The following is a 14,976-nucleotide window of genomic DNA, read 5'->3' on the forward strand; positions in this document are numbered from 1 at the left end:
ACAGGGCCCTGATCCTGACCAGGGGCTGTGCATGTCTCTGCAGTTTCCGGAATTCTAACCCTGGTTCATCCCACGTATGTTTCCTGCCAACATGTGACATGGTTCCTAACTGTGTGGGGTTCCTGAGCAAGGCCCCTTCCCGTGAGCAGGGCTGGCTCTAGCTCTTCTTAGCTTCTGTCCTGGTGGTTCTGCTGGGTCCATGGGGCTGGCCAGCTCCTGGCTGGGTGGGACATGTAAGAGTGGGAAGGCACATGCAATCCTGTGCCCTGAGAGATGGGCACAGGACCGGGATAGCAGCCTCCATGTCCCCAGAATGCACTGCAGCAATATGGGACAGTGGCTGAAATATTTCCCAGAATGCACTGCAGCAATATGGGCCAGCGGCCTCGATTTGTCCCAGAATGCACTGCAGCAATATGAGACAGTGGCCTAGATTTTCCCCCCCCCAGAATGCACCACGGCATGATGAGATGACACCCTCAATTTTCCCAGAATGCACTGCTGCGGCAGGGCGGCTGCGGCCAGGGCAGCGGCCCAAGCGCTCGGTGCGAAGCAGCGCGAGCTGAGCCTGGCTCCGCGACCTGGGGCGCAGACGGGCTCGGGGCCGTGGCACTAAGCGGGGGGGTTCTCTCTCCAGCAGGGCTCGGGGGCGCCCCGGAAGGAGCAGTACAACAAGGAGCTGCTCGCCATCTCCTTCATCGCCGCCGTCAACCGCAAGAGGAAGAAGCGGCGGGAGGCCAAGCGTTTGGGGAGCAGCACGGACGACGACTCGGAGCACGAGGCCACCAAGGGCGCCGGCAAAGGCAGAGCGGAGGAGGCCAAGGACGGGGGCGCGGAGGAGGAAGAGGCCAAGGGGCCGGGGCGCGGCACAGCCCCTGGAGAGCCAGGCCCAACGCGCGACGCTCCGAGTCGCCGAGCGGGCGTGGAGGAGCCGGCAGGGCCGAGGGAGCCAGCACCGGACGCCCGGTCCATCGTCTCGGGCTACTCCACCCTGTCCACCATCGACCGCAGCCTGTGCTCCGAGGTGCAGTCGGTGGCTGAGAGCCGAGGCGAGGAGGCGGACGACGAGCGCAGTGAGTTCAGCCATGTGGAGACGGACACGGAGAGCAGCTTCCTGCCAAGGAGAGCGGGGCTGGGCGCCGGGCAGGGGCCCGAGGCGGAGAGCGGCGAGAAGGAGAAGCTCGCCCGGGCCTCCTTCAACTCCCACCGGCTCATCCAGTGCGACACGCTGGCCCGCCGGAAGCTGGCGCGGCCCCGGCTGGACAGCGAGTCGTCGGCCAAGGGCAGCCAGGAGTCCCTGCGGCCCCTGGGGGCTGGCGGGGAGCCGTGGGGTGGCGGGGCCCCGGCCAGGCCCTCGCTGACGGAGCAGATCCGCCTGCGCTTGCGGGGCTCGGCCGACGACATGCTGGCCGTGCGCCTGCGCAAGCCCCACTCGCCGGAGACGCGGCGCAAGAAGAGCTCCTGGCGGCGCCACACGGTGGTGGTGCCCGGCGGCCTGAAGGATCTCAACTTCAACGAGTGGAAGGAGCAGCAGGCGCCAGGCCCGGGGCCCCCCGCGGGTCCCGAGCTCTGCCCCCCGGACGCCGGCGCCTCCTGCAGGGACCTGCACAGGGACAACAAGGACTCGGGCCTCAGCAGCCTGGAGTCGACCAAGGCCAGGCCCTCCTCGTCCTCAGCACTGAGCCACCAGGGCGGCGCCGGCGAGCAGCAGCACAGTAAGGGCCCGGAGGGGAACCCTGGCGACCGGGGCCCGGCTCCCACCCGCGCAGCTTCCTTCCGCTTCCACCAGTGTCTCTAACCCCCTCCAGACTCCGAGGCCCGGCTGTCTCTGCTTTCCCTCCCCGCCATCCCTTTCTCCCCCTGTGCGGCCTCTTGTGGCGAAGGCTGAGGACCCGTCTCCGGGCGGTTCCCCATCCACCCAGTGCCAGGCGCTGCACAGAGGTAGGAGCTCCCTCGAGGGGCGAGCAGCCACTTGCCCTGATTTTGCCGGCCTTGCCCCTGGAGCGTCCCTTGGCCTTTCTCACGGGGCTCCCGAGGCTGCCGGAGACGCCCCCTCGCTGCCCTGGCTGCGCTGCCTGGCCGGCGCTTGGGCGTGGCGTTAATTGAACGACCCTCCCTTGGTTTGTGGATTTAATCGTGGGTCTCTTTAATTTGGCTCCCTTTTTAAGACTCACCCACCCCTGGGGGTGGAACGTCCGCAACTCGGAGCGTCCCGGCCTCGCCACAGAGCCGGGATCCCAGCCCTTGGGGTCCAGCCCGCAGCTGGGACGGGTGGGCGGTCACCGCACACCCATAGGAAGCACTTGGTCTGAGACAGGCAACCCCTCCCCGGCCTCACGGCCCCCCCAGCACATCTCCCTGCATGGCTGTGGGGTCCCTGAGGCTGCCAGATCCTCTCTGCTGCCCCCCCAGACCTCACCGGCCGGAGTGTGCGTGGCTCTCGCTGCACCACCCCTTGATGGGGGATCCCGCGGTTGCTGCCAAGGGCTGCTCCCCCCCTGACACGGGGGGTGGGGGAGGGGGAAGGGTGCTCCGATTTCCATGAGACCATTGCCAGTCCCCCGCTGCCAGCCTCCAAACCGCCTCGCAGCCGGAGCTGGTGCCTCTGAAATGCTGCCACAGCTCTGGCATCACATTACTGGGCCCCCCCAGCCCCCCTCGGCTCAGAGAACGTGCCCCTGTGCCGCTGGGTGCAAGGAAACGTGGGGTGGCTTCGAACGCAGGGTCCCTGGCACCCCAGTCCCAGCCCGTCCTGCCTGCCCCAGAGAGGGGCCCCCCTTTCCCAAGCCGGTTCCTCCCCCCCCCAGTCCAGGGGGAGCGAGGCGGCTGTAGAATGGAGACAGGAGGCCCTGCAGGTGCAGCGCCCCCAATGGGCTTTGCCCAAGCGCTTTCCCGTTGACACGTGTGTGCCGTGGCTGTGCCCCATGGAGCCCGTTGCTGGGTGCCCCTGTGCCCAGCGTGAGTCAGCGTTGGGTAGTTGGGAGCTGGAGGTGTGTTGGCTTCATTGGCGCATGTGCTTGGTGACCACATGCCCGCTGGCACCGCGTGAATGCTGGGAAATGGCCCTCGTGCCAAGGGGCCCTTTGTTCCCCAGCCCCTCCCCTGTGCCAGGCCAGGCCAGGTCCTGCTCTCTGCCAGGGAGGAGGTGCCGGGGGCAGGTGGTGCTGTTGTTTGCCAGCCTGCAAAGCCACAGGGGAAGGAGCAGGGGCTGGAACAGTGGCTGGCGAAGCGCAGGAAGGGGACCCAGGCCACGGCTGGTTCAGCACTTCCAGTGGCCCATTCCCCTCCAGGCGTGGGAGTTTTCCTTGCACGCCCACCGCCCCGGCGTGCCCGTCACCATTCCCCAAGCTCCCCCCACCCCGCCAGTGTAGCTGCTGGTGATTCTACCCACGCTGTGTGCGGCAGGGAAATCCAGCCAGGGAAGGTACGTGGGCCAGCCAGGAACATTCGGGGAGGAGGGAGGAATCCACCGGCGTCACTGGGGCCTAGAGTTCAGCCCCGAGCACTCGGCAGCTGCCCTTCCTCCCCGGACACGACCCTCTGCGGCCCGAGGCCTCCTGCCCCTGTGTCTGGACGGGGGGTTCACACTCAGCAGCTCGTGCTGCCTAGCAGGTAGGCTGAGAGGGGCGAAGCCGCCCGAGGTTCGGCCGTCTGGTGGGAATCGGGCACTCCCAGCGGGGCTGGGGGGGTCTTTGGCAGGCTCAGCCTGGCTGGGCAAGTGGAGCAGGCAGCTGGGAGCGGGAGCGTTAGGTGACCCAGCCAGGCAGGTTGCAGCCCTTTTGAGAAGCAGGGCTGGGCTGGGCCGGGCGTGAGCGAGCGGCGCGGGTGCGCACAGGGCACAGAAGTGGCCCTGCAGAGAGCAGCCAGGCCCAGGTCCCGTGGTGCACGGCGCTGGGAGAAGTCAGGGCTCACGTGACTGAGACTCCATGTGTCGAGTCAGGCCCTTGCTAGCAGCGCTGACCAGGGAAGTGGCCCGGGGTAAACCCATAGGGCCCACTGGTGCCATCCGGCCCCGAGCCTGTTCACAGCCGGGGAGGAGCACGTTGTGGGCAGCCCAGTGTTAATGCTGCAGCCCCGGTGCCAGCTGGGTGCGAAAGCAGCAGTGCCCATTCCCCAGGCTGTTCAATCCCAGTCACCACCTTGCATAGCCCAGCTTTTAGCCCGACCAGCTCGCTTCCTCTCTGGCCCACACGTTCCCAGCGACAGGCCTGGTGTGTTTGTCTCTCACCGCCCGGTTGGTTCCCCCCCAGCACTCCCTGGCTGCCCCTCGGTGCCCACCTGAATCCTTGCCCCCCACCTGCCCAGAACAGCTGGGCCGCATGCACCTGCCGTGCTCAATAGGGTTGCACCCCGTGGCTGGGAGCCAGAGCGCCCTCCCGGAGAGAGCGGACGCTTCCTGGAGCCCGGCAAGGACTGAGTGTGACTGCAGGGCTTGCCGGAGCACTTTGCAGAGCACGTGGAAGGCACAAGGACTGTAGCGTTCAAAGCCCTCCGAGAGGAGCGTGTCCACCCTGCGAAACTCCCCTCGCCCTCCCCTGCTCTTCTCACCCAGGAACTTACCAGGCTGACCTCGCCTTAGGCGCCAGCGGCCTCGTTTGTGGTTTGTTTTCTGTCACGCCGCCAGCGGCCCGGCGCTTGTGCCACCCGCCCAGCTGGGGGCACCGACCGCTGCCTGTCGGCTCAAAGCGCTTTCGCAAGCGATGCAGCCGCCTTCGGGGAGGGCCGCAGCAGCTGTACAAGCGTGCACGGGGCGGGCCAGGCCGGGGCGAAGGGATCCAGTGGGACCTGGAGGGGCGCTGCAGGTAGGTAAGGCTGATCGTGTGCAAACTGGAATGTGGCTAGCCCAGGCGGCCTGTCTCTCGCTACAAACATAGTGCCATGGAAGATTTTGCATTGCTCAGCGTCAGGAGAGCTGACATTGGCATAAGATCATTTATCCCGGGTAACTGGGGCCGGGCAGCGTATTGATTCCATGCACAGAGAGTCCCACTTTCCACCAAGCAAGCAAGCGTCCGTCGTCCTTTGCAGTTGTTTGTATTTTTCCTCTTGAAAATGGTAAACTGTGTTTTCATGCTGCTATATTATTTGTAATAATTTGGGGGGGTCCCTTTTAGGTCAAAATTAAAAACAACCCTCCCCCTGCCAAATCCAATGCACCCATCTCTGTGTTTAGAAAAAAGCCAAGTGCAGCCCCGTGCCAGGCGATTGTCTTAATGAACTAGGAGGACTGTCTCTGCAGTGACCGTCTAGCTGCCCCCTACGGCGCGGGGGCTCGGAAGGGACGCCACGCCGCATCTTCCGCTCCACACTGCAGCCATTCCAATGAGAGGCCTTGGGGGGATTTTAAAAATAAAATAAAAAAAACCTTCCTCCAGTTTATGCATCGTTCTTACTTTATGCAAATAATTGCTGTAAAGTTCTTTTTGTTTTCATTTTGTGTGTGTAAATATTGTCTTTAAATGTGTAACATATTACAAAGAATTTATAAGGATTTTTTTAAGAAGTTTCGCTCATTTGAAAAAACCCAGAAGAAAACCACCAAGTGCTGTAACCGTGTTGAATTTTTAAAACCTTCCTGCATGTGTCATTTTTTTCCCTTGATGTGTTGTAAAAGGTCAGCCATGTATATGGAACTTGCAAAACTAAAAAAAACCACAAAAACCACCTGGTTTGGAACTAGCCCTCGCCGACGTACAGGTCTATATGTTGGCAATAAAGCGGCGTATTCAAGGAACAGACTTTTGGCTTTTATTGAACTGGTCGGTTGGCTTTTTAGCAGCCAGACTTTCCCATGTGGGCCAGGCCGTTCCAACATCTGACACCGTCCTGAACAGCTGCCTGGGCTGGCCCTGGGCGAGGTGACCCTTGGATGGTGCATTACGGCAATTCCTGTGATGACACTCGTGTGCCTTGTGCACCTGGTTGGCTCGGGGCCTTTGGACAATCCCACAGGGCTGCTAAGCTGATGGTGGCTCAGTGAAGTCATGTGATGTGGGGAACAGAGGCAGAGCTCAGGGGGGAATAGGGGACGTGGCATGCTTTCCTGCTGCACCCACAAAATAAACTCCCCCGGCTGGGGTTGATCAAGGCTCCCCACCTTGCGTCACTTTCTCTGCAAAAAGGGGGCGGTAGGCTGCAACTGCAATCCCTGTTAGCATCGTTATCATTATTACTTGTCTTGCAGGATTACCCGGCAGCCCCAGTGCTGGCCCCACGGCGCTAGGCGCTGTACAAACACCGAACACGAGGGCTGGGGGGGGCTCGTCTGCACTGCCCCACTGGGCTCACGTTCGTACCCGTGTTCTCACGTGACCAGAGTAAATCCCCCACAGGGCGAACAGCTGGAGGGCCTGGCTGAGTGGTAACTCAGGCCCTGTCTACACGAGGGGCGCCGCACCACGGGCATGGAGATGCTTCTTAACGCGATGGCTGGGCCCCCCCCCCCCGGGTCCCCCGCGTTGCTGTAGCAACGCCACCTCCCCAAGCGATGGTAGCTAGGGCAACAGGCGTGTGTCTGAGCGGGGGTGAGGCCAGCACAGCTATGGGGCTCGGGTGGGGGGTGACTTGTCACACAGTGATCAAGTTTAGATGTAGATGAGCCCACAGGCTGCTGCATCCCCAGCACGGGCTTCGCCCCTGCCCAGTACCAGCCGCGCCAGCCCGTTCGTGATCCGGGGCTGCACCCGCTGCTCACAGCGCAGGGCCTACCTAAGCCTCTGCCCGTGAAACCTCCAAGGCAGGGATTTGCATTGCGCCCCCCCCCCTTTTGACAATAAACATGATAGCACCGCAGCAGGGGGGGACTGAAGCCTGAGCCCCAGGTGGGGGTGGGGCAAAGCCGAAGCCCAAGGGCTTCAGTCCAAGGCAGGGGCCTGTCATCTGAGTCCCGACGCCCAGGGCTAAAGCCCTCGGGCTTCAGCTTCGGCCCCAGCCAGTCTAAGCCAGCCCTGACGCCCCCCCAGTTTGACAACCGCTGCACCAAGGCCCCTTACGGCGCCAGACCTGACGTCGCCACAGCTCCCGCCGCTCCTTGCGATGGTTTTGCTCCGTCGGCAGAGAGCGGCTCCGCGGCTGTCAGGGGAGACCTGGCCTGCGGCGGGGACCCCGGCCTAGCCCTCCGCTTGCGGAAAACGACAGCCTGACCTGATCACCCGCTCGTCACAGCGATCAACCCATTGCGTCAAGTGTCCTGCTGGGCCAACTCGCTTCACTTTAAAGCCCAGGGTAACTGGGGCTAGCAGGCTGTGTGCATGTGACCGGGAAACACGCCAGTGCGACCGAGCGCGAAGACTGCAGCCCCCTGAGGGAGGCTTTCCGCAGCCCGGTGAGGATTCGGTGGTGGTTGGTTAAGAGGCAGTAACCAAAGACAAAGCCTAAAGGGAAGAAGGGCTATAGAGAAAAAAAAAAGTGTTTTATTAAAGCCAGACACTCTGATAAAAAAGAAAATAAGAAAGGAAAGGCAAAAGAAAAAGCAACCCTTTGTCATTTGGAATTTTTCAAGTTACAATGATCACATTTCTCACAGAACGATCCATGGCATCCATATAGTTTATACATAGACCTACGCTACAGACAGAAGCCAGAAAAAGATTTTCAAAAACATACAGACTCCAGACCTGTCCTTTACAACCAGCTTTGTTTTGTTTTGTTTCTCAAAACAGTTCACAATAAAATTCATGCGAGAGAGAGAGAGAGAGAGAGAGAGAGACACACACGACGTTGTAGAAACCCTGAAAACAGCATCTAAAGTTTTCTTTTTTTGTCCTTTCAAAATCCCCCCCCCAACATACAGCCTCAGACGACGAAAGCAAGGGGTGGCATGCAGCAGCGACTCCAGCGAGGCATGCGTAACTCGGGTGGTGCCTTTTGAGTTTTTTTTTTAACTTTTTCTTTTTTTAATTTAAAAGTCAAACTAAAGTGGGTTTATTGTTAAATCAACACGCTGTGATTGTTGGTCTCACACACAAGTGGAGTGATGCCATGAAGATGACACACACACACACACACACACACACACACGCAGAAGACTAGTCTGCTTAACCGTGGCAGGGCTGGGGCAGGAAACGAAGCTAATCGACATTAAGTCAGGCCCTCCAAAGCCACAGCCTAGCGTGGGTAGTTAATGGGGGCAACCACGACAGTATTGGCCGTGGCCCCCGTGCGAGGGGAGCCTTTGCAGCACACAGGAGGCTGCAGCAGGTCACCTCACATAGCTGTAAACATTTAAACACGTGCACCTTTGGGGCAGCTGTTCAAAGGTGCCCAAGTCCCCTTAAAAGCCAATGGGAGTTAGGCACCTGGGCCTACGTGCCGCGTGAAGCATTCTCAAAAGCCCCTTGATTTTTTTTCTTTTCTTCCCTATCGCCCAAGACACTCAGGCCCAGAACTTGAAATGTGCTTCGCTGCTGAATGCCCACTGAAGCCAATGGGCGTTAGGTGCAAAAGTGCCATGAAGGCGCTGGGCCTTAGGTGCTTTTGACCATGTTCCCCCTGCCCCCCCCCCCCACCTTGTGCCTTAGGGGGGAAAAAAATCTGCCACCAGATGCAACATCTGTTGCTCATGTAGTGACAGCTGCCTGGGCCCGCGAGCCAGTTCCCGCTGGAGCGAGGCCAGGATGCACGTGAGTCACGCACGCCCAGGTGAGGCCGGAAGGGAGGGAGGGGGGGCTGTGGTTTACCTGACTGGGTTTTAAAAGCACCTTGTCCCCTCCAGTGGGGAGGGGGCAGTGCTGGTGGGGCGGGGAGGGCCCTAGCCCTTAGCTACAGGGGTGGGGGCTATGCCAGCATTTCGATTTTAAGCCTCCCCACCCTTGCGACTCACACGCCGGCAGGAGCAGTCAAGTGCGGCACTGGCCCCCAGCAGCAGCATCGAGCTGGTCCAGCCCCCTACCTTGAGGCACAATGGGAGGTGTGCCCCCCCCCCCCCATGGGAGCTGGAAGGCCTTCACCAGGGTATCTGGCCCTCCTTAATACTGGGGGCTCTGCCCTCAGGGTTCCCCCCATCCTGGCAAGGCCTGGTTGGTGGGCACCCGTCCGTCATTAGCGACGGGCTCCGTGGCCACGAGACAAGCCATGACACTACCTCGTCTTTGCCTTTGCAGTGATGGGTTTTTTGGCCTGGCCCTAGGCAGGCTGTGGCAGGGGGTTCAGTGAGCCAGCGGGATGATGACTGGGGGGAGGAAGTGGGGGGGGGCTGGTGGAGGGGGGGTAGCCGGGGGTGGGGGCGAGCCAGGAGCGCGCTCAGTTTTGCTACAATGTTTTGCTTTGGTAATGAAAAATAAAATTAATGCTTCAACTTCTGGCTACTGCTGCGAGGAAGGAGCCTGGATCCGGCTCATCCCGCGTCCCGAAAGGCCACGCCCGAGCCTCTTGCCCGAGCGTGTGAGGCCGAGCCGAGCCGTGCGGCGCTGAGCCAGCCCCCCTGGAGCAGTCGGGTGCCCAGTGCATGGCAGGGGCACAGGTGCAGAGAGGGGGGTAGGACTTCCTGGGGCTGACGCTGGCCCGGCCGTGGGAGGAGCTGGCCCTGGGGTGGGGAAGGGCTTGGACAATGCCGGGCAAGGGGGAAATACTCGCGCTGTAAAACCAGCCCCTTCTTTAAGAGCTGGGACGGCTCCTTCCCCTCCCTGCCCAGTGGGTGGCGCTAAGTCCGCCTCTTGCTGTTCCTTTTATCTTGCTCCTCCCAGGGGGAAAAAAGACCCACCAGCCCAGTGTGTGCCTGACTCTGCCTACAGCGTGTGGCCCCCGCCTCTTAAAAATTGCTACAAGGGAGCTGGGGCAACTGTAACCGGCTGGGTGTTCCGTTCTAGCCCCCCCCTTTCCCCACTGGTGGCCAGGCCACAGCGGGTAAGAAGCCCGCTTGAGCCCCAAGACTTGGGCTTTAAAGGTCATACTTTACAATCCAGAGGTCGCAGGTTCAATCCCTGCCACCGACACCCTGTCCCGCTGCTTGGTGTCACACACAGGCACCAGGGGCTCGCTCCAGATGCATACCAGCCTCTCCCACCGTGCACACAAAATGTAAGCGGGGGGAGGGGGGAGTGACAGGCAACAGGGAGAGGTCTAGGAAAAACAGGATGGTAAGCTGAGCATTAGGGTTAAAGCTGCGTTTCTAAAGCAACAATTTCACCAGGGAAGAAGATCCACCCCCCTCATATACCAGACGTGAAGAGAGTTCTTTTATTTCTTCTTCGTTTAAATATTTATATATATATATTTATATTACGTATATTTTATATATATATAATATGTAAATATATTTTTAAAACAATATAAAATGTTAAGACACTTCACTTAAATGTAAAGAGTTGCTTTTTGCAATCCAAAGAAATTGCATTACGGTTCTTTTTTTTTTTTTCTTTTCTCTTTGTTATTCAAAAAAAGGCCCGTTCTCTTTGTACAAAAATGATCGCCATACAAAACAGAAAGAAAGAAAGAAAGAAAGAAAAAAAAGAGAGAAGGAACTGAAAACCGACGACGCACTAGCCAACGAAAGAAGTGATTCGATTCCGTACTCTGGTTGCACGTGGTCCGCACTCTACACGACAGCATTTGGGATATTCACACGCACACACAGCTCGCATAGATTCCCCTAGGTATAATCTGTGCTTACATTTTGTTTGTCCAGTGACTGGCCATCCCCCCCACCCCCACCCCACACACACACACGTATGTATTGTACTTTAACAAACCTCTCCCGTACCTATTTGAGTCCATGGCATGTGACCCTCTTTTGTGCCCGTTCTCCGTGGCTCCAGACTGAGCCCAAGAGACCCAGCGTTGGCCGCTGGACCTGCGGCTCTTCTCATCTCGTTCCCCATCTCCCTCCCTCGGGTTCCTCTAACAAGCCCCAGCCCTTCGCCGTGCTATACAGTGCATTCGTTACAGCCACGATGCCAGGGCCGCTCCTCGCCTATTGTACTTTGCATTCTTTCCCCTCGCTCGCCTCCTGGGCATTACAGCCCCCAGGAGCTGCTGCTGGTGAAAACCACCTACTAGCCCCTGGCATGTTCCATGCAGCCCTGCCTGACCAGAGCTGATTGCTCTAGATTTCAGAGGGCCCGGTGGGGGACTGTCACCCCCCGTCAGCCCAAGGCGAGGCCCCATCATGCCCAACCCCCACTTACCCATGAGTCCATGCAGAGGCCAGGAGGTGGACCAGGAGCATTAAACTCCAGCAGCATTCTCAGCCTCCACATTTAAACCCCCATCTGGGCACACAGTATATTGCTTAGTACAGTGGCACGCGCCCTTTGCCGTGCAGACTAATATGGAAGGGCAGGGCGGTTACAACCCATGATCCTTGCTGGGGTCACGCCCCTTCTCCCCCAGTTGAGATCTAGGGCTTCCAACCTCGCCCTTCCCACCTGGGCTACTCTGTCTTTCCCCATCCCACCCCACTCGCTGAATTCAGCTCTCCTCCAACGTCCCTCAGTCCAACATCATCAATGCCTGGCAGTATCAGCCCCTTCCATGCCACTCTGCCCCTGGCCTCGCCGTTCAGCATCACCCCTCTGCTCCACGCAGTCCTGGGCTGCCCCCGCCAGTTTCTCTCTCTCTCACTACAGGAAGGAACTGACCAAACCTTTAAAGTGCTACATTATGAAACTAAGATGACGGGAAACCTGACTCCTTCAGGAACCGTCCCCGTCTCATTCCAATTTCTCTACCCGTTTCAGCCACGTCTCTTGGAGTAACATTCTGCCTCCCCGCCACCGACATGCCCCGACCTTTGGTCTTTCCAGTTGCGAAGCACCAGGCAATCTCACAGACTAAACCCTCTTAGGTGTTTCCCTTGGAAACCCTTGGAAGAAAGAGACAGCGAAGCTAATGCAAACACTGACCCGCTGGCTTCTTGCAAGATGAGCCCTGGCGGCCTTCAGTACAGCGGTGACCTTTCAGCAAGTCAACAATCAAAAGCCCAACGGAAAAGCTGCACACACAGGCTCCAAAGTCAAAACACCACTGACCCATGAAGACTTGGCTAGAGGACTGCAGCACAGTCTCCTACAGGATTAATCACAGTTACAGCTGTTTAAAAACTTTAAGGAAAAAAAAACGGAGTGGCAGCAGCATTAACAGTCAGATCGGCGGGTTTCTGAGACGTCTTCAGAAGCCGCTTCCCCCCCAACACCCTCCCTTCCCCTGTCAACAGCCTTCTGCTTTTGTTCTGGTCCCCCTTGAACAAGGCGTGGCAGGTTCTGGCGCCGCGCACCGTCGTCGTTGCTTGAAGCTCGTGAAACGGGCGGAGTGAAGTTCTTAGCGCTCTTAAATAAACAAAAAACGCCAGGGTGGAAAAAAGGAGGTGTCGAGAGGGGAGAAAAAATAAAAAAACCACCAACAAAAAGAACAACAACAACAATAAAAAAAAAAAAAAAAAGAGAGGAAGAAACAGAAAGTGGCAGGTCGGCCATATTGGAGCAGGAAGTGAGACAGAAGGTCGGCCACAGTGGAGCAGGACAATTAAAATAAAAAGCTAGAGGGACACCTGGTGACCTCTGAAGTTGCCTCAAGAAGACAGTCCAAGGGAGGAGTGTAAGGAAGAGAGAAGCCAGGCCCCAGTAAGGAGGAGAACAGTTGAATGAGAAGTTGGCAAGGAGCGTTAGAATGAAATGGATGAGTTCCTTGCCCCAAAGGAAGTCAATACAGGGATGGATGTTCTGCCAGGAGTAGTTTTTTCTGAGACTGGACTGGAAGTCTCACTCAGCCCACTAGCCTCTTTAGATGATCTAGCGGCCTAGAAAGAAAAGCAAGATTCAAGGAGGAGGAGGAGGAGGAAGGGGGTGGGGGGAATCAAACAGTTTTTTGTTTTGTTTTTAAGGAATTTGTTCAGAAGCAGCATTGATTTAGGCCTGAGGTCGAGCAGCTGGGAAAAGGTCCACACCACAAACAGAGCACGAGATGATCTGGTTCCACGGGGTTACTGGATGAGGGAAGGAGCATCACCAAGAGGAGAAGGCGAGCGAGAGACAGAGAGAGACAGACAGACAGACAGACGGACGGACACACACGCACACAGAGAGGCAGGCAGGCAGAGGGAGACAGGAGAGAAAGGTCGGGGTAGGGGGGGAACAAGAATTGAAATGTTAGACTGGGCATGCACGGCATGTTAGAACAACGACTATATTCAAGTTAGCTGCATCACAGCTGCGTGGGGGAAGGCAGGATTTCCAGGGGGGTGAGGAGCGGGGAGGTGGCTGCAGAGGTGCTGTTTATCAGAGCTTTTCCACAGGGGCAAACGAAAGGGACGGTCGGGCACAGACGCTTGTGAACCCTGGGGAGCATCGCTTGGCTGGGGAGGGTGTTCAGTGACCTGTGTTGGGATCCAGCAGCCTCAGAAGCCACGGGTGGTGGGGGATAGGGGTAGGTCCTCCAAAAACGTGACTCTGCCCCCCCCCCGACCCCCACCAAGCTGGGTTAGCCTAAGCGTGGGGAACGAGGACAGCACCCCAAAACTTTATGAAGCATTGACATAGAGTAGTCCATGTTGCCCAAGCGAAGCTCCCGGTGAGGGACACCGGTGACTGACAGAGACGACGCGAAGGGTCTCGGCAGCTCTATGTAACCTGCTAGGAAAGAGGCAAACCCACAGGTTCTCTTGCAAGACCTTCCTCCTCCCGCCCTGTCCGTAGATGGAAGGGGAGAGAGGTCTGCTGTGTCGCTGGCCCCTACATGCAGAGAGGAGCCGGTATGACCAAGGCATGAGGAATGCTTAAAGGTGTGATCCTGAAGGCAATGGAAAGCTTCCCTTTGACCACAGCAGGCTTTGGGGCAGGCTCTGGCCGAGCAATAGCTGCACGGCGGGGCCCACAGTGGGGCTTCACAAAGCGTGTGACTCTCGAGGCGGTGGGGGAAAGGACTTGGGGAGCCACCGAGCTTCTGGCTGAGAGAGATGGTGGGGGGAAATCAGAATAGGGCAAGGTCAGGCTGGGACTCTGCAAAGACGCCCCCATGGTGCGATGCATTGGGTGCGGCCTCTGGACGGCACCCTGGACATTTTCCAAGCCGCCTAGATGACCTGGGTGCCAAACTCCCATTAATTTGTGGTGCCCTATAATGGGATTTTTCCCAAAGTCAAAGGGACTTGTGCGCCTAGCTCATTTAGACGCCCTACTCCAAACCCCTTTGGCGAGCGTTTCTTCAGCTTAACAGCCCCTTTATACTAAATCAACAATTTTTGCAACTATAAGAGTTAAAAAAAAAAAAACCCTATATCAATGCTAATGGTGCGGCCGTTATTTGTGTGTGCGTAGTGAGAGGTTGCCAGAGAACACACGGCCCACAAGCGTGGCGTGGGAGAGCGAGATTTTCTTTGCTCTAGACTGTAATAAAACGAGCAATGTCTTATGACACCCCCGCTCCCTCTCGTGCTTTTTTGTGATTCCCCAGGAGGCTCCTGACCCGCCGGTGGAGAAACACTGCCTTAGACAGTTGCCTTAATCACAGCCTTGAAACCCTGGATTGGCCAAGGCATGAGGAAATGTACGTGAGGACACAATCCTGCACCGGCAGGCAAATGGAAGAGAAGGTCTAGGAGGTCTTAGGTATCTGTGGCCCTAGGTATATTCTAGCATCTAGAGAGGACAGAAGAACGTAACAGTGGCCACACTGGATCAGACCGATAGCCCAGCGTCCTGTCATCCGATGGTGGCCAGAGGCCTGGTGCCAGGGCATGATGGTTTCCCTGCCAGCTACTCTGGTCTGCAGTGGGGTGATGGGGTGGGTCTAGGGTAACTGCCTCTGCGGTGTTACCTGTCTGTTCTCCATACCTAGGGAGGATATCTCCCCTCCCCTCCGTGCCCCAACTGCAGCTCCCGACTGGTCCTTCTGAGTCCTGTGAGCCCAGCAAAATTCCCCAGGCCAGGCACAAAGGAGTCAGGCGCCCACGGACCGGCAAAGGGACTCGGGCTCCTCACGCGGATCTGTGCCTTGGAAATCAGCCCCCAAATCGTCGTCATGAGAACACAACATATTAAGGGA

General features: G+C 58.1%; 2 protein-coding genes across 33 annotated transcripts in view; one reads left to right on the forward strand and one right to left on the reverse strand.

Annotated features, from left to right (window-relative positions):
- Positions 1-5,734, forward strand: part of ARHGAP23 (Rho GTPase activating protein 23) — a 124,702-nt gene extending 118,968 nt beyond the window's left edge. For 6 of the 8 annotated variants that reach the window (XM_037886711.2, XM_037886709.2, XM_037886708.2 and 3 more), the window contains one exon: positions 638-5,734. In XM_037886711.2, coding sequence (XP_037742639.1) covers positions 638-1,798 — 1,161 coding nt within the window. In that variant the 3' untranslated portion in view covers positions 1,799-5,734. The remainder of the gene's footprint in view (positions 1-637) is intronic. The other 2 variants (XR_006287641.1, XM_037886707.2) reach the window with 2 other exon arrangements.
- SRCIN1 (SRC kinase signaling inhibitor 1) overlaps positions 5,734-14,976 on the reverse strand; it is a 180,072-nt gene continuing 170,829 nt past the window's right edge. For 13 of the 25 annotated variants that reach the window (XM_043536625.1, XM_043536616.1, XM_043536623.1 and 10 more), the window contains one exon: positions 7,391-12,263. In XM_043536625.1, the coding sequence (XP_043392560.1) occupies positions 12,072-12,263 (192 nt within the window). In that variant the 3' untranslated portion in view covers positions 7,391-12,071. The other 12 variants (XM_043536634.1, XM_043536628.1, XM_043536624.1 and 9 more) reach the window with 7 other exon arrangements.

This window comes from Chelonia mydas, chromosome 27 (genome assembly GCF_015237465.2).
Source record: "Chelonia mydas isolate rCheMyd1 chromosome 27, rCheMyd1.pri.v2, whole genome shotgun sequence".
NCBI classification, from domain to species: domain Eukaryota; kingdom Metazoa; phylum Chordata; order Testudines; family Cheloniidae; genus Chelonia; species Chelonia mydas.